The sequence below is a fragment of the Kwoniella botswanensis genome, chromosome 1, assembly GCF_036426115.1.
Source record: "Kwoniella botswanensis chromosome 1, complete sequence".
Taxonomy (NCBI): Eukaryota; Fungi; Basidiomycota; class Tremellomycetes; order Tremellales; family Cryptococcaceae; genus Kwoniella; species Kwoniella botswanensis.
In genome coordinates, this window is record NC_088599.1 from 6,714,494 (window position 1) to 6,734,821 (window position 20,328).

Consider the following 20,328-nt stretch of genomic DNA (forward strand, 5'->3'; position numbering starts at 1 on the left):
TGGGTTCACATAGGTCATGGTAAATGCGAGGCTTTGCTTTTTGATTAATCCGATCACAATCAACCGATGACAACAAATATCATCATCTACTTCCACTCCTACGTATATCTCTTTCATTCTCAATCATCTTGCTTATCATCAATTGATAAACATTTATATACGGGATACAAGCTAAAACGTATATATATATCACTTTACCTGATTATCCTATCAAAGCTAGCTACTTGACATCCAAACAAGCTACCGTCTACCTCTTTTGTTACACATAATCATCATCACAACATGCTCGCTTTTGCTCTTATCTACCTCTCCTACTTCTTATCCCTCTTCATCGTCCCATACTTCTTGACTCTCTTCTTTTCAATCCATTTCCAATCAGTCGAATTCGGCGAATACTGTTTTCCTACCATCGAACCGGAAGAAGAAGAAACCACCGTGGGTGATATTCAAGACCAAATCTATGAGGATCCTCCATCATCCTCAGAAGAAGACAATGAAGGCGAAGTAGAAGGATATGAAGTTGATTTCCAAGTCTTCATGGATGGTTATTGTGGTCCCCAATCTGCATCACTCGACATCAGCAACGATGTACCTCAACTGAATAGGGTGGCGGCGAACAATCAACATCCTCCACCTATCATGCCTTCCCGAATACCGGATGCGCCCAATCTCCCACAGCCTTCAGATGGTCCATCAATCCGATCCTCCGAACATGTGTTCACTCCAACTTTATCTGTTCCACCTCAAGCATTCTACCCATACATGGTAACACCTCAAGGGGCTCTCATGCCACCGATTATCTTATACCACATGTACCCTTTCTGTAACATGCCGTTGGACTACTTCAAAAAGCTCTACGAACAGTGTAGACAACAACTCATCGTGCTCGCTCTTTCAAACGACGATTCACATACGCAAAGGGTAAAATTGATCTTTGGCGAGACTCATCGTCCTTTCAGACTGGCGAGGAAAGAGAAGGAATCAAGTAGGAAGGTGAATAGGTATTACCCTTATAGGAGAAGGTCAATGAATGAGCGTTCAAGTAAGTATCATCTTATCTTATCTAATACCCATACCACATCAAAGGAATCATGCGTCATATTTGAAAGGCATGGGAAGCTGATCACTCACAGGATTACGACAAGGTATCAAAGGATGGCCATACTCGCTTGAGAGGTTGTGGGGTTTCAAGTTCAAGTCCAAGTCCAATCGCCGAACGAAGGATTCACCAGTCTTGAAGACATCCGATATCCTCTTAGAACAACTGCTCCCGGAGAATCTCTTACGGAAGAAAAGACTTGAAAGTCCACCACCACCTTTCCCATCTATCCTTAATAACGCTTATGCGCCTATACCATCTTCTACTCCAAATTTCACCTTCCTTCATCCCCCCAAAATCGGGATTACACAACCTTTAGCCAAAGCTCTTGGCAAACGACCTTGTCGAGATTGGGATCATGGGAATGAAGAAAACTCGGATATTGGTACGAAGCAAACAAGGAGATTTACAGTTGAAGCTGAGCTTCGAGTAAAATCACCTTCACTTCACAAATCCAAATCTGTTGAATTCGTCTTCACCAAACCACCTACTGTTCTGCCTGATAAGCGTAGATATTCTCAACGTCGATCACCTAGTCCTCCTCTGGGTCGTCAAGCTGGATCAAGGAAGAAGAGAAGACTGACCGAGAGTCAGTTCTTGGAGATTTCAGATCTTTCCAATGAAGAGAACAAGAAAGAAAATGAAGAGAAAGAGAAGGAGCAGACTGCTCCTTGTACACCGCCCAGGAATTCAGACAGCACACCTGAGTTGAGTGATACACCAGGAGGAGAGGAGGAAATGGAAGTACTGGTTACTCCGCCACAACCTTCTTCCACTGTTGTAGGAGAGGAAATACAGGTATGTAATTTCCATACCATATGACCACAGAACGTGCTGACAGGTATTAATAGGTGGTCTCTCCGATTTCAGAAGGAGACGTATTGTCTCTCACCTCACCAACTCAGTTGGAAATCGAGTCAACCCCTGTGCAAGCGCCTCGACGAAGAAAGAATCGTCCAGCACCTCTCGTTTTTGGTGGTTATCTCAATCCAGCTGGGGACACTCCAGCTGCTTCACCTACTCGTGCAGAACCTAGGGCAGTAACCCTGCCACAGCAACCACAAATGGTCGGAAGGGATACTTTGTCTCACTTCATGGCGCCTTCGCTGGACGGTTACACCCATTCACCAACTACTGCGATGTTCTTGGATGGACCTGCTAACATGGCAGGAGGAGAGGTAGAGTCTGAATCAGGGGACGAGCCTGGTCAAGGCAAGGTATGTGCCACCGTGCTTCACTTAATTCACTGAAACGGCAGCTGATATCTCGTGTAACAGAGGAAATGGAAACCCAACAAGTTGAGAAGAGTAGGTCCACTCGTGTTATATCGATCCATCAACTTTCGCTGACAATGTTCATCCCCTTTGTCCCAGTTGATGACTCACTTGCCGTATCTCCAACCGACTTCACCCAGTCCAGCGACGAACTTCCTTCACAATCGAAGACAAGCCTTGGTCCAGCATATCCAGAAATTACTGGCTGAGAAACCTGTCGTACCTGAAGCCGTTTCAGTCGTTCCACCTCCTCTCAAGCAACCTGATCGTGAAGATCCACCTCTACCTATCTCGCCTCTTGCATCCGATACCCCCAATGCCACACGAGCACTCAACCCTTACGACCTCAAACCTTGGCCAAGGGAATTACCAAAGCAGGATCCCGCTTCGGTGAACTACACATATGAATTTCTCCGGACCCTTCCTGAGCTCACTAGGTTCAAATGGGCAAAGGAGGCGAACTATGCCAGAGTCTTGAGGGAAACGTTCCACTACAGATTTCTGATGCATAAGTGGGAGAAAGAGGAACGAGAGGCTAAGGAGGAGTATGGTGAAATAGGTGATTTTATGCGAGCTCTCCAAAATACCAGTAATGGTGATGCACTTGGCATGGACCAATCAAGTGGTGGTCGTAAGCAATTACGAAGAACTCCATCTTCGACATCGATCTTTGGTGAAAACGCCCAAGCTGGACCTTCGAAACGATTAGGATCCAGATCGGGACCTTCGACACCTACCATGGCTTTGGGTTCACCTTTCCAAGGTGATATTGGAAGTATCATCGCTTCTGAGTATGCCCTCGCCTGCCCCTCAATTGTATCTGCTAGTGTGACCGAGACTGTTAGCTCTTCACTACGCGACGAAGATTCTTTACCAGCTGGAACACCTCTTCCTTCTTCCCACAGACCGATAGCTCACTTGACATCGGTCCCAACTGCAATCCCGTCACCGGCCCCACCGAATGATCTGATCCTTTCTACAACCACAGCATCTTCGGTCGAAATGCCTTCAGAACCTGTCCAAGAGTCGAGAGACCTTGAGTTGAGCACTCATACACGCTCCTCTACGCCATCGCCTCACGACAATGCCAGTATCGAACCTCAAGAAACAATATTTATTTCTCCTAGTAGCGAATCTACGGTAGAAGCTAAAGATGTGTCTCTCAAAATTGCAGAGAAGGAAAGCATCGCTCCAGAAGGTTCAATACCTGCTAGTGAGAACAGTTCTGAAGAAGTTGAAGAAGATGAAAACGTGGAAAAGGATACCCATAATGATGGTCTCGCAATACTTTCGTCTCGAGAGGAACAAGGTGACGAAAGTCGAAGCGAGGAAATCGGTCTTACATGTGCTGCTCCTTCCATAGTTGAGCTACAGAATGATACTCAAACTAGTATCGCCTCTTCTGAAGTCGAGCCAAAGGACAAGGACGAAACCAGTACATCCTCAATATCAAAATCAGCTTCATCACCATCATCTGCCAATACCTCGATCATCGCCTCTCGGGCATTGGAAACATCCTCAACCGATCCTAAAATCGCTCAAGAATCGGTTCTGCGTGCTGCGGTGACTGAGGAGAGCCCTCAAATGAAATTCACATTCTCATTCCCAACAACTTCCAATCAGACCGCGCCCATCCCATCGGTTGCACCTGCACCGCCATCACCAAAGCCTCAAGCTGCCGTCGTCGAAGCCTCCGAAACTGGCTCCAATGCTCCCTTTCCAAATGCTCTTAAGTCGACTTTCGATTTCCTCACTCGACCGGTACCTCCTACTCCACTCGGTCCGATCAGTACTATCAGTAGAGCTATAGATCGAGCTACTTCTTCTTCGAGATTGGCTCGCGGTAAAGCTAGAAGTCATGGTGGAGCGATTAGAGGTGAATTAGGTGGATTATGGGCTGCACATGCCGCTCGAACTGCCAATAAGGTCAATCCTCCAAAATTCACCAAGAAGACTGATGGCGGAAAAATGGAAAGACAGTTGAAGACGGCTCTGAAAGAGGGAGAAACCGAGATGCAAGATCAAGATATCAGTGAAGTGGTGGAGGAGAGACAAGAGGAGAGTATGGAAATCGTCCCTTCCGACATTCAAGGTTCATTTCGACCTACATCGGCTTTCTTCCCTCTCCTAGCGTCTTCGTTCTCGACTGTACATGATCAACGAGTGCTTCCTTCTCAACATCAATCTAATGAGATCATCCGACGCCAACCTCGCTCACCTCAACCTCTTTCGATTTTCGAGAGACGACGAAACGCTTCTGCTCCTTCTGAGGTCGAAGATGAGATGGAAGTTGATGAGATCTGTGAAACTCCGCCCAATTATGCGAGCAGCACACCTCCTGCTTACACTCATCGTCATGTCCTTTCGCCCACCAGCTTCAATCGCTTCTACCCCATCGCACCACAGTCCGCTCATCATCAGGCTTCCCACCAATCGCCTTCCTCTATCTCGTCTAGCACCAATGAGGAAGTAGAAATGACCAATGAAGATTTTTTGAGTAATACTGCTGCTCATAATCAAAGGGGTTCATCTTTCGCTCAACAGATGTACATGCCCAATATCGTTTCTTCCTACCTCGCTCAATTGGCTCATCGACCACCTCCCGCACCAGCAAGATTTATGGAAGATACGGAGATGCAGGAGGCAATCCTCATGGATACTCCCACTCAACCTTCCTTCCCTTCTCATCCAGTCACGTCCAATTTCACTCATAACGTGGCGGCTCCTCAACCTCATCTCATACCACCAACCCAAGCTACCAGAGTAGAACCGCTACCACCTCATCTACAATTCCGACAACCTGCTTTTTACGATGCCGACCAGGCAGACGAAGACGAATTTGAGGAAGTTGAGATTCCCGACCCTCCCAGCTCAGCAGCCATTACCAATAAGATGGTACGAGAGACGGAATCGGTCAGACAGGGTATATCATCGCTCAGCATATCGGATCCTGAAACAGTGTTATTACCAAATTTACCATCCGTCGATATAGTACCCGAACCATCACGAGCGGCGATTGTTGATCCTGAGGTCAAAATAACACCACCACCGTCAGACGCATCGACATCGTCGCGCCTCCCACCCTCACAGGTACATATCGAACAACCAGTGATAGTTGATGCTGCTTTCAATTGGGCCGATCCTCCCGCTTCCCCTCGATCATCCACGGCTGAAATGAATGGAGCTGAAGATCCCGTGCCAACATCAGGAACTCCAGCCGAGTCAAACTCTACTCCTCAACCTATCCTGTCAACGACACTTGGTAATGTCATTCCAACACCAATCTCTGCCACCGTAACCTCCCCGAGCGAAGATCCAAACATGCCATTCTCTCAGCCTTCAATTCTATCAACTCAGGGTCCTTTTGAAGCCGACTTGACGTTCCAGAATGCACTTGAACCCCGGAACATCAAGCCACTGAGAGCTTCTGGTTATGCTGCAAGTGCCAAAATGGGCTTACGAATGCTTGCTAGTATCGCTGAGGAAAAGGAGGAGATTGACCATGATATGATTGACATGAAAGCGGTAGAAGATGTAATCAATGGTGACGAGAAGGTAGAGGAGAGTGGAAGAAGGTCAAGTTGGGAAGAAAAGGGTAAGAACAAGGCGGTCGAGGTCGAAGGTGTACCAGAAGGTACCTACAAGGTCGAAGAGTCAACCGAGACTTTGTCGTACGGCGATAGAGAGCTCATTGACATGCTGACTTCTGGACCTTTACCGAGCTGGCTCGCTCCAGAATCGGAACCGACAGTATATCAGGAGCCGTCTACCACCTTCTTCGATCAACAGTGGTATAATCCAACTCAAGGTCAATATTTCATACCTTCTTGCCTGAATTCATCATTCTCGACTGCTCCTCCTCTTTTCGACTACAATGGGTACCCGCTAAGGCGAAGGCCTGTTCGAAGCCAAGAGCAATTCGCAATTCCACCTACCTCCGCTATAGCTCCTCCATCCAGTCCTCCTTCTACACCACCCCCACCAGCAGTGGAAGTAGCGACCAAAGGAGAAAGTGATTTCATACCGAATGCGAAGTCAGGTAAAGAAAGAGTCATGGCCTATATCAATAACACCTCTGCCCTTGGGAAAATCTCATCACGATCTTCCTCTGGTCACAGTCTTTTCTCGATGTCGCCGGTACTTACGCGTACTCAGATGGGAAAGATAGATGAGGAGATCGATTTGCGTAATTTCAAGAATGAGGAATACGATAAAGCAAACATGCCTCCTCCTGGTTTTGTCACGTTCCCCAAACAACGATTCAACCAAGGGTCTTCTGGCACATCAGCAGGTAACTTGGCTCTTCCGCCCGCCATACCTTCATCTTCCGGCTCAGCTTTCAAACCTGTCATTGGACCTTCGAAGTCGACTCTCATTACCTTTCCTTCCAGCTCTCTCAGATCGTCGGAAGCTGTACAGGATTCGGGTAGCTGGGAATTGAAAACGTCTTTCCAAGCTGCTAAAAGGGGAAATGAAAAGGCTCAAGAAGAGGAACTTCAAGGACGTGCGGATATACCTATTTTTCTACCTGTTCTTACTCCTGATTTGATATTTGAAGATACACAAGGACCTTTGACAAGGATATTGGCGAGGTTACCCGCAAGAGTACGTCGGGCGTTGGACGCAGCCGCAACCGATGCTCAACAAGCTCCCACGAATGCGAACGAGGTTGGACAACTGGGATACCCTCCATCTTCAACTTCTTCTTATGAATCTTATGGAACATGGACAGGGTCCGGGAACCGGTGGATTACTCGGCGTTGAACCAGCTCGCCAACCTGGCTACAGCCAGCGGACCTCTTCAATTTCAGGTGATCTCGGAGACTTCTCTGTTCGACCCGTCGATATTCCCTTGCGAGGATCATGAGCTTCCAGAGATCCTCCTCAGGAATGACATTGCCGTTCCCGATACGTAGGTTCCGTCTTTCATTTTTATCGCTGCGTTACAGGTTTTACAGGCCTAGATGCTGATCGAAGTGTGGCTTGGTTTGATGATAGTCACCCAGCACCATGGAAAGGAGGCGATGGTAGGTGGTACATTGATGCGGTCGACTGGCACAGTTCCTATCTTCTGCTTCTTTTCTCGCTTGGATTGTAGGTTGGTGCTGGTAGGCTGTAGGTGGTAATCTGATTCGGCTGTTTTGAATGTTCTTGGTGTGTCTTGAGCTGTTAGGATGGTATGGACATACGAGGTTTTCGAACTTGGAATTTGTCGATTTGGATTGTCATCATCATATTCATCAAACACATATTCATAACCATATTCATACACCCACTTGTTCATTGCTTTCTTAGACTTTGTTCTCATTCTCATTATTGTTTCGATGTTGCGATGTTCATGTTGTATCATTACTGTACTCACACTATAGAAAATGTAGAATCTATCTTATACTTGACAAGCACTGACCAAACCCAATTTCTCATTCGTCCCATATTGACTTATAGTCCCTACCCTTCTTCCTGTTATTGTTCTCTTTCCCGCATAAAAAGGTACCCTATCATCCGACATTCGACTTGCTCGAATACTCTACGGATGTTATAGGTACCTTTAATTTACCATCTTCATTCTCCTTCCTTGGAAATGATGATCGATGATCTGGCGAATATCAAACCATGACAAACACATAATACCTCTATCATACGTTGATATGATATATGGGTATATGTTATTCTCATCTTCTCTGAGGAGTTGATGATTGACGAGTTTTGGGACTTATCCCTTCTATGAGATTTACCAAGGGTCAGTTTTCATCTTTATCTCTAAGATGAGGAATGGAAATAATGAGTAGTATACCTCGTCTACATTTCTTTTCCTGTGGCTTTGTACAAATTACATGCATGAATGTTGACTTTGACTTCGCATATACAACGATATTTAGATATTTAGATCCAAGTCACTTACTTTACAACGAATGGATTGGATGATGATTTACAACTTTACGAATGCCATATACAAATACTGTACTGTACAAAGATAGGAATTGTCCATATGATACCGTAAAAATTCAATGATCCAATGTAATTGTCCTTCTATCTATCGCCCAGAAGCTTAACAAGTCAGGAGAAATGAATCGACAATCATTCCAAGACGATCGTCTGTTCTGAATTCCGAACTTGGCTCTAAATTCCATTCCTACTCCTCTTATACCATAATCCTCTGCCCAACGCCCTTCTCAACCCGTTCCCTTGCCCTCTTCGATCAGTCACTACCAGCATATCTCCCTGCCCTTGGTTCGGAGGTTTGCGGGGAGTAGGCGAATCGTTGTATTGCTGGACTACGGCTCTTCGAAGATGTTCGCGATATACATCTCTTGTACGGCCCTGAAAATTCGGTTGGTAAGTTGAAGTGGTTGCTGGCAATTGGACTGAAAGGGACTGTGAGACTCCTTGAAGAGAATATACTGGAGTATCGTTGTTTAATGTATTATTGGGTCGGACGATAGGTCTAGCGGTCGAAGAAGATGGTGTCGATGTGGAATGTGATCTCTTGATGCGGGTTGAGTAGTGATGATGCGAGCTGGATGTATGATGATCCGAGATCGGCGTGTTGATTATGTCGATTGATTGTAGAGGTAAGAGATATTCGTACTCGTCTGGGTTGAGTACTAGGGAAGCTCTTTCAGAGGGAGTAGTCAATGGCGGAACAGGTGCTGATGGGCGTGAGGGTGGATAAGGGGTATACACGTTATAAGGTGAATAGATCGTGGTTGGAGAGTCTGCTTTGGTTGTTGATGCTGAGGCATAATCGACTTCGAAGGTGATGTCACCATGATCAGGAATACGTTGCTTGACTCTTGGCACAGGGAAAATGAGCGGTTCAAAGACATCTTCATCCACTTGTCGAGGTGTCTTCAAATCTTCTTCTTCTGAATCATCCATTTCTGGGATTGAATGATGGTTGACCATTTCCCCATTCTCAGTCGACTTGTTACCTAAAGTGGGATGAACAGATTTCTGTGTCGGTACTCTCCTAGTCGACGAACTTGCTGTTCCCGCTCTGACATCTAGTATTCTAGCATTATCATCCATCATTTCTACCTCATGTGATCCATCTCTATGAATCCCATCGTGGTCCGCGCTACTCGATTTAAGAGGTGTATACGATGCTGGCGAAGGAGGAACAGGCGACAAGTTGGATTTGCCAGGTAGAGTTGGTAAAATTGGACGCCTCACCTCGGGAGTGGAAGATGATCTGCGTCTAGAGGATGGGTGCGCTATGTCGGAAACATGAGGGCATGGTTCTTGAGAGGAAGAGATGATGACTGTTGATTGGAGGAATTCGTCTATGTGTAGGAGGTATATCGTCAGCTCACAGTCCACATGATGAGTTGGTACAGTTTGATTCAGATCACTGGTGATGATCGGAGACTGAAACCTTAGTCAGACTTACCGGTCAAATCACCAATCGGATCAGTGATGATGATACATTTCGCACCATTGAGACACTGCATGTAACCTTCTTTTGATCCTTTCGCTTGAGATTTCCATTCATCTTCAACATCCTTCCACTCCTTTTCCCTGGTAACTCCAACTTTCTCCTTTTCTCTTCTCACGTACTCTTGAGGTCTAGCAGTTGAGTTCAGTCTGTCTTTTGGGCCTCCTCTGGAGACAGTTGAAGAGAAAGACCTATGCAATCTTCCAGGTAAACTCCTAAAATAACTCGACAACGAATTCGACCGTTTCTTGTTCTTTTGAAAGGTTTCTTGTTTAGGTCTAGAGAAGAATGCCAGATATCCCGATGAGTTAGGTAGAAGGGTACTGATCCTAGGATGAACGGTGTTGATCGACGAGGTGATCCTTGATGACAGACCTGCGGAGGATAGTGGGGGAGGTGAATGGAGTGATGAGGGGGAGAGGGGAGTGAGGATGGGACTTCGACTTGATTCCATTTTTATGCTGTCTGTTCTTCTACCTCCTCTACTACTGAATGGACTGGAAGGATTAAGGTCGTATCGGGATGTGATCACATTGTTGTGGTAAATTGAGAGTGGAATATGAACACATGTAAGAGGCGATGTATAACTTATAGTACACAGCTATCACTCTAGCAGTCAAAAGTAATGTTCTCTTGACGAGGTGACTGACCTCCACCTTTAGGTATCTTAAATGAGCTACCCATTTAGATCACCAACTATTGACGTCTATTGTCTTCCTTTCGTTCATTTGCCACCAAAAACATCCAATTCACTAAAGTCTCCACTTCAATTCATAGACATTCATCGTACACGATATAAAACAAAAGGACAAGCAAAAACACCAGGACCGAGAGCACTCCAATAGATCCATTGGAAGTAAGTTTAGCACGACAGTGATATCAAGAAACAGGCAACACGACTCCACAACTCAGGTATCAACAAGTGAAGAATCAGACCCCATTGTTTTCCCGGCCATTAGATCATTTCAGGACTGCAAGTGAAGTTCGAGATCAAGTGAGGTGTAGTATATCTGAAGAATGTCATTATCCTCTGATCTGGATAAGTAAGTACTCTCTTCCTTCGTTGTTTTATCCTTGGGGCGCAGCGGTATATCAGAGGGAAAAGGGGAAGGAGGCTAATTACTTCATTGTACTCTGTAGACAGATAGCGCAACTGAAGCGATGCGAGATAATACCTGAATCAGCAGTTAAGGAATTATGCCAGAAGGCCAAAGAAATATTGATGGAGGAAGGGAATGTGCAGTATGTGGATAGCCCTGTGACGGTGAGTTTGGTATTTTTTGCTGTTGATCAACTTTTAAGTATATGGTAGTGTATCATAGAGTATACGAGGATACAGAGCATTTGAATACGATGAAATTCTACATCTACCTTCTTTCAATGTTATGTATGAATCATGCTAACATTCCTGTAGATATGCGGTGATATACATGGTCAGTTCTTCGACATGATGGAATTATTCAAGATAGGTGGTTTTTGTCCTGAAACAAATTACATCTTCATGGGTGGGTACATTCTCTACTTCTTTACAATATCGTAGCCTCATTGTATTAGACAGACTGATATTCAATCTAAACTACTTGATCGATAGGTGATTTCGTCGATCGAGGATTCCACTCCGTCGAGACATTCCTTCTCCTCCTCTTACTCAAAGTCCGCTATCCCGATCGAATCACCTTGATAAGAGGGAATCATGAATCCCGTCAGATCACTCAGGTATATGGTTTTTACGATGAATGTCAGAGGAAATACGGAAGTTCGAATGTGTGGAGATATTGCTGTGATGTTTTTGATTATTTAAGTTTGGGGTGTGTGGTGGATGGAAGGGTCTTTTGCGTACATGGTGGATTGAGTCCGCAAGTTACTAGGTTAGATCATGTGAGTGACACTATCAATTTGACATCGTAGATGCTCATCAGGACTGATATTGTGTTTGTTCGGATGAACTAGATAAGAGTAATAGATCGTCGTCAGGAAGTACCGCATGAAGGACCGATGTGCGATTTGTTATGGTCAGATCCAGATGGTGAGCCAATCAACTCTTGACGGCCTCGAGAATAGCTCATAACCTTTTTTGTGACGTTGTGCAGACATAAATGGATGGGGTATGTCACCTAGAGGAGCAGGATTTTTATTTGGTGATGATGTGGTGCGGGTGAGTATTGTTTCTTCTCCACCTTACACCCTGACACCACGGAAATACTGACCTTGTGTCATCGTAGCAATTCAATCATGAGAATGACATAGAATTGATAGCTAGAGCACATCAGTTGGTGATGGAAGGATACAAGGTTAGCTGTACCCAGCATCTTTCCAAAAGCTGGTCGATAACTGACATTTGTCTTATAGTTGATGTTCGATAGGAAGATAGTGACAGTATGGTCAGCACCAAACTACTGTTACAGGTGAGTACACCATATAATCCACTTCTGCAATGACTGTATGGCTGATCGCTGGTGAGAACATAGATGCGGTAATACAGCCAGTGTATTGGAATTGGACGAAAACCTGCGTCAGGAATATAAAGTATTTGACGCTGCTCCTCAGGACGCGAGGAGTATACCGCAGAAGAGACCGATGATGCATGAGTATTTCTTATAGATGTGAGATGGAAGTTGTAAATATACATCGAATGGAATGGATAGAACAGTGGAATGGGGCGAACGGCGAAAGGGAGGAGGGAGGTAGATGAACAAGAATTATCCATCTTGAATTAGCTAGATCTGAAATTGTATCATATCACATAGTATAGAGAAAGGAGATCGACAAGAATATGCATCAGCATCAGCAATCATGTTAAATTATAATCTGACATCAGCCATCGATAGACCATCACATCCCTCTCTTCAGGCACGGAACAAGTGATCCGAGCGTAATTAATGCTAAGGAAGAGGAATGTTGAGATGTTTCACCCTCTTCTCCCTGTTCTGCTTGTGCTTCTGCTTCTACCTGAGCTATACACGCACGGACCGTGTCTGATGACTGCTGATGATCACCTACTGAAGCATCTTGAACCCGTGATTTCAACTGGAAGTTTCACGTACAATGGAGAAGGAAAGATGATTTCACTCATGTCAACCTTCACGATCTCGTCAAGATTCAGTACTCACTCTGACCCTGACAAGCTGTCGGAGCCCTGTGGAACTTGATAGCTCAAGGTATATAAAAAGAGGTCTAACAAGGTCAAGTATCCCACTTCACTCTTAAGTTTGCCTACTTCAAGACTCACTTTGCGATATGGCTACTTCGAGATTAGTCAGACTACCCCTGAGGTCCAACGTGCTCCTCACCAAACGTTTTCCTAACTCAGTACGACCATCTACCACATTCAAGTACGATGGTGCAACTCCATCAGGAAATAGCTATACGGTCTTACCGACCTCAATCGCTGGACTGAGATCAGCATCGGGATCGATCTCATACAGATCATTCCTCACTTCTTCTTCCGTTCTGAGGAAGAAGACAACCACCAACGATGGAGGACTTTTAGAACCCTCTTCAGAAGATTACTTGGACTTACCCTCACCTACTCAGAGGGTAAAATTCTTGAATGGGATCAAGAAGGATTACGGTGATGGTGAGTTTACAAATATATGGGTTTTATCGCGGCGGTTCCTCTTGTTGACATTTGGGTTTTGGCAGAATACCAGAATTTGACTGTCCCTACCGCTCAGTTATTAGACGCTTTGAGGGACATGCAATCGTGGAGACAACTTACACCATCTACTTCAAGTGAGTATGAGAATACCCTATCTTCTTGTGATTACACTGTGTTTGCTGCCTTCGCTTCCAGTGCTGATGATACCAAGCACCTAAAGAATCGACGGACTATAGAGATGCCCTGAGATCAATCTCGCTATTAGCTGGACCTGACGGTGGGATTAGTAGACCGTCTTTGAGACTGAAGGATATTGAAAGTGTCTTGTCTGATGAGGTGAGTCTATTCTCAATAGTACTTTTCGTACATCCTACCATCCAACATCACACCGGGCCCTTTCTCACTTATTGTCTGACCTCAAATCATACCACACTAAAAACGTGATTGGCATTCTTGGTCTGATGGTACTTTTCAGAACGGTGTCACATGGCGATTGATAAGAGATATAATCGAACATGGTCTCGTACCGGAATTAGAAGGATTGGACGAAAAGTGGAAAGCTATGGTGAAGATCAATAGAGTACATGGATTCGGTAAAATCAAAGCTCAAAATTAGTAAGTAAAGTATCAATCGCCTTTCCAATCCCATAATATACACACATATACCGGACGGCTAACTAAGAATGTCATTGATCCAATTCTCAGTGTTGATAATGGGGCTAGAACACTGGAAGATCTTTTGAATGCCAAGGATAAAGAATATGGTAGGAAAGTATCTGATGCTCAGAAGGTAAGCATTGTTTCGGTTCTGGAAGAAGGGGTAAAGAAAATATAAGGATATTGTATTGACTCATCCTCGACTCTGAATCTATACAGCTCGCAATCAAATACCACAAAGACATGGATCTGATGATTCCTCGAAGTGAAGTTGAAGAATTTGAGAAATTGATCCAAAATGCTTTGAACAAGGTCGATCCTACTCGTACGTCTAAATGATACTTACAATAGGACTTTGATTTTTACAAATCCATGATTTGCCATTGCAAATGTGACAGTCGGCTATGCAATCATGGGATCATATAGAAGGGGTGAATATGTCAGTAGTGATATCGATATGGTCGTCTGGCACAAGTCAGTGATACGATTTTCCACTTTTTCCTGTACATATTACCGTATCTGATGCATTCACAGGTCTTTTCCCAAACGAGATCGAGAGGATAAATCGAAGAAAGGTGGATATGCGCCTGATAGTCTTATGGGGAAAGTCATGAATGCCTTGATTCAAGAAGGGTTGATTCAGGAGGATCAACTGTTTTCGAGAGGTAAGTGAATATTATATTAGCGTCAACTGTCCCCCGTATCTTCCAAGAGAAGGCACAGTATGGCTTGTACTGATATCAGTCGTAAATTGGAATATCTACGTGATCCTTTAGGCGAAAAGAAAGTCCTCGCTTTGACTAAATTACCTCGAACCAATTCAATCCACCGACAAATTGATATCCGATTTTGTCCCCTTGAGAGTCTGCCTTATATGTTATTGGGAAATACTGGGGATGATACGCTCATGAAGACTTTGAGGTATAGGGCGATTCAAAAAGGTTGGGTGTTGAATGAGTATGCAATGGGTGAGAGGGTGGAGGGATCGGTGAGTGTTTACTCCTGATTTGTATTCTTGACTAATTATATGGTCTCATGTCCTCATGGTAACATAGCAAGGTGGTAAGTAATTCATCTCCTTCACATTCAATATGGAACGATGCGATGCATCTTCGCTGATCTCCTTCTCATGCTATGTAGTCTGGGTAGCAGATGGTAAAGAGATTATTGTCAACAGCGAGAAAGAGATATTTGAGAAGGTGGGTGAACCATATTCACATGTTCAAACGCTGTTCAAAAGCAGTACTGATTGCATCAATGCTTTTACGATAGCTCGAACTACCTTACCTCGAGGTGAGTATAAGGGTTATACTTGTCTGATAGCCTCCTTTGGGATCGAAAGTCCGATACTGACGAGCTCATTCGTCATTCATCATCTTCGGAAAAAAAATCATTCACTTTGTTGCTGATTCTGGAATAGCCCACGATGAGATCTTTACACAAGTACAGACATATCCTTCAGATCAAATAGTACTTGTCAGCTTTCGTGTAGGGTGTCTTATGTATGGAATGCTTCTCCTCGGATGGGTTGTCTTGTGCCACAGTGATGATCGGTCATCGCCGCTTTGCATGTAGTCAGGGTTCATGATATTCTAGGGTTGCCTTTGAAATGGGTTTCTGTTTTTACCCCTGGTATCACGCCATAACAAGACATTCCATAATAATATTATTGCAGAGTAGTATCGTGCCATTAGAGTCAAACACGGACCGTGCGTTATCATTTTTTTTCTTTTGCCAGCTAACTAGCAAAAAAAGGATTTTTCGATCCAGAGTCAACATAAATCCAATCGTCATTTTATCATTCTTCACTTTCTTCATTCCACATATTCCATTTTTTTAATCTTCTTGAATCGTAAGAAAAACTCAAAAAACATACATACATAGATAAATCAAGATGACTGGCGTATTGAATGGAAACGGACCTTCTGCCGAGCTCGCTCCTGGCCAGTGAGTAGAAGTTTTTTCTTCTTGAAGTCAGACGCACGTTTCTTGTGCTGCCTTTGATATTATGGATGAGATGAGATGAGAGGATGTTGATACTGACAACGCTCCCTCTCTTTTCCGCCTACCCGTTTGTTCATTGCTCTTCTTCGCTATTCGACCTCCCGTCTTCATCATCCTCATCCTAAACCCATTATCTCCCTCGGCCGACTTGATTTGTCCCATCTCTCAGCTTCCTTTTCACCTCCGAATCCGTAGGTGAAGGTCACCCAGACAAGATCTGTGATCAAGTCTCAGATGCTATCCTTGATGCTTGTCTTGCCCAAGACCCTTTCTCCAAGGTGAGTAAGATCTCTATAGGAGTGTACATTCCTTTTTCCTTTCTCCCAATCCATATCTACGAGTCTCCCTTACGGAGGTTTTCGACAGATCCCTCTCCGCCCCTATCCTATCTAATGCTGACATCTCATGCACTTCCACAGGTCGCCTGTGAAACCGCCGCTAAAACCGGTATGATCATGGTTTTCGGTGAAATCACCACCAAGGCTCAAGTCGACTACCAGAAAGTCGTCCGAGACACTATCAAACAAATCGGTTACGATTCATCCGACAAGGGATTCGACTACAAGACCTGTAACGTCTTGGTTGCCATTGAACAACAATCTCCCGATATCGCTCAAGGTTTGGACCATGGTGCTCTTGAGAAGATCGGTGCCGGTGATCAAGGTATCATGTGGGTGCTTTCCATCACGATTTGCGTATAATCCAGCTGATAACCATCGTCTTTAGGTTCGGTTACGCTACCGACGAGACCCCCGAGATGATGCCCCTCACCATCATGCTTTCCCACAAGCTCAACGCCGCCATGGCTGCCGCTCGACGAGACGGTTCTCTCGGTTGGTTGAGACCGGACTCCAAGACCCAGGTCACCGTTGAATACAAGAAGGGTGAAGATGGAGCAATGGTCCCCATCCGAGTCGACACCGTCGTTATCTCCACTCAACACGCCGAGGAAATCACCACTGAAGATCTCCGATCTGAGATCTTGGAGAAGATCATCAAGAAGGTCATCCCTAAGAACTTGTTAGATGACAAGGTCATCTACCACATCCAACCTTCTGGACGATTCGTCATTGGTGGACCTCAAGGTGATGCCGGTCTGACCGGACGAAAGATCATCGTTGACACCTACGGTGGATGGGGTGCTCACGGTGGTGGTGCCTTCTCTGGAAAAGATTGGTCCAAGGTAGACCGATCTGCTGCCTACACTGCTCGATGGATCGCCAAATCCCTCGTTGCTGCCGGTCTCGCCCGAAGAGCTTTGGTTCAACTTTCTTACGCCATCGGTGTTGCCGAACCTCTCTCCATCTTCGTTGACACTTACGGTACCGGTAAGAAGAGCGATGCTGAATTGGTCCAAATCGTTCGACAAAACTTTGACCTCCGACCTGGACTTATCGTCAAGGCCCTCAACCTCCAACAACCCCAATACCTCAAGACCGCCGCTTACGGTCACTTCGGTAACCCCGCTTACTCATGGGAACAACCTAAACAACTCAACTTCTAAGTTGGTGTGTTTCCTTTCTTGGTAGTTTAGTGTAATTTTGGTTGTTCTTTTTTTCCATATGACTCTGTCATCAGTACGAGTTCCTCCTCGTCTTGTTCTGTCTTACTTTACACCACCTAGACTCTTTGCTTTTGGTTCTTTCATTTGATTGTCATCGATCGATTATTCCCGCATTTATCATATACACCATCCAACCATCATATACCCCCTATCTATCTCTCGGTGTCACTTTCGAATCAATATACGGTCGAATTTGATATACCGGCAGATTAGGCTTGTACTATTTTACTGTGTGTTTCTCACCGCATTATCATCTTATAGAATAATCAGTTGCGGCAAGATTAAAAACATCATATAGACGTTTTCAAACGATAAAAATAGTTAAAACATCATAAATAAATAGCTTTACATAAATATATGCAAATGCGCTCAACCGCCCACAATCTTACCTGTTGCATCGATATCTGTCAGCATCAGCATCAGCATCAGCATCAGCATCAGCATCGCACTCACCAGACATGGACAGATAGAGGCGGCTTTGACGGTCTTGCTCCTACGATGTTGTGCCACACTGTCGTGTCGAGTGAACAATCCCGGATAACCCCGTGTATGGCGAAATGTACCTCGACGTCAAAAAAGTTGTGTGTGATGGATTTCACCTTTTTCAGCGGAGCTCTCTCTGATCACGACGAGTCGATGACAGACCATTAACTGAACATCTCTCAACTCTCTTTCCTTCTTCCTCTTCAACAAAACAAACATATAATATCATCAAAAATGGCCCCTACTTTGACTGCTACTGCTGGTGAGCTGACAATCTCTTCATATGATCTCGTGTATTCACCTTCGGTGGAAGCTGATCGATTAGTTCTTCCTTTCTTCCCCTTGCCCGACACTTTCGTTCAACCCTAATCCACCTTCAACCTTCAACTCCCAATCGATTGTCTGTCATGATCTCATTCCCACTCAAACGCCCTCAGTAAACGGCCGAGCTAGACGAGTGCGAGCTGCCGCCGCTCTTGCCGGTGTAGAGCTCAACTGGGATTCCAAGTTCGACATGAAAGCCAACTGGAAGACTCCAGAGTTCTTGGCCAAGAACCCATTCGGTTTCCTTCCCATCCTCGAACTTGAGGATGGTACCGTTCTTAGAGAGTCTGGTGCTATCGCCGAATACCGTGAGTCGGAATATCCCTGTCACATCAATCCCCCAATCTTCTGTTCTGTCCACCACACATACACCTTCAATGATGAGACCTTACTTCTCAGTTATCCCTGTCTTAATGACATTGTGTCGAGAATCTTCCGGCGGGTGGTACCGTCATACCTCTGATCTCTTTATCGTATATCATTCTATGTCACATAAGACTCTCAGCTGTTACGCACAGAGAAAGATAACTGATATCTGGTTTGTACCTGTGTGGTGATAGTCGCCGAACTCGGTGCCAACTCCACTCTCCTCCCTTCCGACCCTAAACAAAAAGTCGAAGTTCACGAATGGCAATGTACCGCTGATCAAGAGGTTAGTTTGATTCTGCACCACCCGACTTGGGATGTAGTCGATACATGGAGCTCACTCTCCACCCTCTTGTAGCTCTTAATCCCTGGATCTCTTGCCAACCGACAACTCAAGGGTGACCTTCCTTACAACAAGCCCAACTTCGACGGTATCGTCAAGAAGATCAACGAGCGACTTTCCGTCGTTGATAATATCCTTGCTTCCAAAACTTGGTTAGTCGGCGAACGAATCACCCTTGCCGATGTCTTTGTCGTTTCTGCTCTTTCTCAACTCTTCGCTACTGTCATCGATGGTGAAGCTCGAGCTAAGATCCCCAACGTTATCCGATACTTTGAGACCTTCGTCAACCACCCTCAACTTCTTGAGATCTTCAACCCTACCGTCATGATCGAGAAGGTTACCCCACCCGCTGCTCCCGCCAAGGAACAAAAGCCAAAAGCTGAAAAGGCCCCAAAGGAACCTAAGGCTCCTAAAGCCCCTAAGGCCAAGGAAGTTGACGAGGAAGAGGAAGAACCTTTAGTACCTGCTGAACCCAAGGTTAAGAACCCTCTCGATGACTTGCCCAAATCTGCTTTCAACTTGGAAGAGTGGAAGAGACAATACTCCAACTTGGATACTCGAGGTGCTGGTGGTTCCCTCGAATGGTTCTACGAGAAATTCGACAGAGAGGGATTCTCCATCTGGAGAGTAGACTTCAAATACAACGAAGAACTCACTCAGGTGTTCATGTCTTCCAACCAAGTTGGTGGATTCTTCAACAGACTTGAAGCTTCCCGAAAATACTTGTTCGGTTCAGTTGGTGTATTAGGTAAAGCCAATGACTCCATCATCTCTGGTGCTGTCATTATCAGAGGTCAAGAGATCGAACCTGTCATCAACGTTGCTCCTGATTGTGAGTACACTTTGAACCTATTTAACAGCGTATTGTGCATGTGCTGATGGTGTTGGCTCGACTACAGGGGAATCATACTCATACAAGAAGCTTGACGTTGACGGTAACGCCGATGACAAGAAGTTCTTCGAAGGTGCCATGGCTTGGGACCTCGTCGTTGACGGTAAAGAATGGGCTGACGGTAAGAACTTCAAGTAAGCGGAAGCTTCGGATGTTCTTTTGCATGAAAGGGGGATAGCGTTGTTTATATAGGTTATCAGAAGTTCTTCACTTTACTTTATTCTAGATAGTCATGAGATGTTATGCCATGATATTTCCATTAACGATCAATTGTGTGCTGCATATCTGT

At 45.0% G+C, this 20,328-nt stretch overlaps 6 protein-coding genes across 6 annotated transcripts; 5 read left to right on the plus strand and 1 right to left on the minus strand.

The window, feature by feature from the left end:
* Window positions 1-282: 282 nt before the first annotated feature.
* Window positions 283-7,240, plus strand: L199_002533 (uncharacterized protein; the record flags this gene model as incomplete). The annotated part of the gene is made up of 6 exons (XM_064888276.1): window positions 283-1,042; window positions 1,134-1,897; window positions 1,951-2,316; window positions 2,377-2,406; window positions 2,473-7,106; window positions 7,162-7,240. 6 exons carry the CDS (start codon window positions 283-285, stop codon window positions 7,238-7,240), a joined length of 6,633 nt encoding a protein of 2,210 aa, XP_064744348.1.
* A 1,253-nt stretch (window positions 7,241-8,493) lies between these two features.
* On the minus strand, window positions 8,494-10,262 carry L199_002534 (uncharacterized protein; the record flags this gene model as incomplete). The annotated part of the gene is made up of 2 exons (XM_064888277.1): window positions 8,494-9,656; window positions 9,764-10,262. 2 exons carry the CDS (start codon window positions 10,260-10,262, stop codon window positions 8,494-8,496), a joined length of 1,662 nt encoding a protein of 553 aa, XP_064744349.1.
* A 563-nt stretch (window positions 10,263-10,825) lies between these two features.
* On the plus strand, window positions 10,826-12,409 carry L199_002535 (serine/threonine-protein phosphatase PP-X isozyme 1; the record flags this gene model as incomplete). The annotated part of the gene is made up of 9 exons (XM_064888278.1): window positions 10,826-10,851; window positions 10,949-11,072; window positions 11,223-11,313; window positions 11,400-11,686; window positions 11,759-11,834; window positions 11,899-11,963; window positions 12,031-12,099; window positions 12,158-12,213; window positions 12,277-12,409. 9 exons carry the CDS (start codon window positions 10,826-10,828, stop codon window positions 12,407-12,409), a joined length of 927 nt encoding a protein of 308 aa, XP_064744350.1.
* Window positions 12,410-13,045: 636 nt separating this feature from the next.
* On the plus strand, window positions 13,046-15,534 carry L199_002536 (uncharacterized protein; the record flags this gene model as incomplete). Its single annotated transcript, XM_064888279.1, has 13 exons — window positions 13,046-13,385; window positions 13,451-13,540; window positions 13,627-13,742; window positions 13,882-14,021; window positions 14,112-14,196; window positions 14,283-14,388; window positions 14,462-14,537; window positions 14,598-14,728; window positions 14,840-15,051; window positions 15,119-15,125; window positions 15,204-15,262; window positions 15,336-15,356; window positions 15,484-15,534. The coding sequence occupies 13 exons, from the start codon at window positions 13,046-13,048 to the stop codon at window positions 15,532-15,534; spliced, it is 1,434 nt and encodes a 477-aa protein (XP_064744351.1).
* A 423-nt stretch (window positions 15,535-15,957) lies between these two features.
* Window positions 15,958-17,571, plus strand: L199_002537 (S-adenosylmethionine synthase; the record flags this gene model as incomplete). Its single annotated transcript, XM_064888280.1, has 4 exons — window positions 15,958-16,010; window positions 16,237-16,345; window positions 16,487-16,737; window positions 16,794-17,571. The coding sequence occupies 4 exons, from the start codon at window positions 15,958-15,960 to the stop codon at window positions 17,569-17,571; spliced, it is 1,191 nt and encodes a 396-aa protein (XP_064744352.1).
* A 777-nt stretch (window positions 17,572-18,348) lies between these two features.
* Window positions 18,349-20,177, plus strand: L199_002538 (uncharacterized protein; the record flags this gene model as incomplete). Its single annotated transcript, XM_064888281.1, has 5 exons — window positions 18,349-18,376; window positions 18,552-18,746; window positions 18,999-19,090; window positions 19,163-19,979; window positions 20,047-20,177. 5 exons carry the CDS (start codon window positions 18,349-18,351, stop codon window positions 20,175-20,177), a joined length of 1,263 nt encoding a protein of 420 aa, XP_064744353.1.
* Window positions 20,178-20,328: the final 151 nt, after the last annotated feature.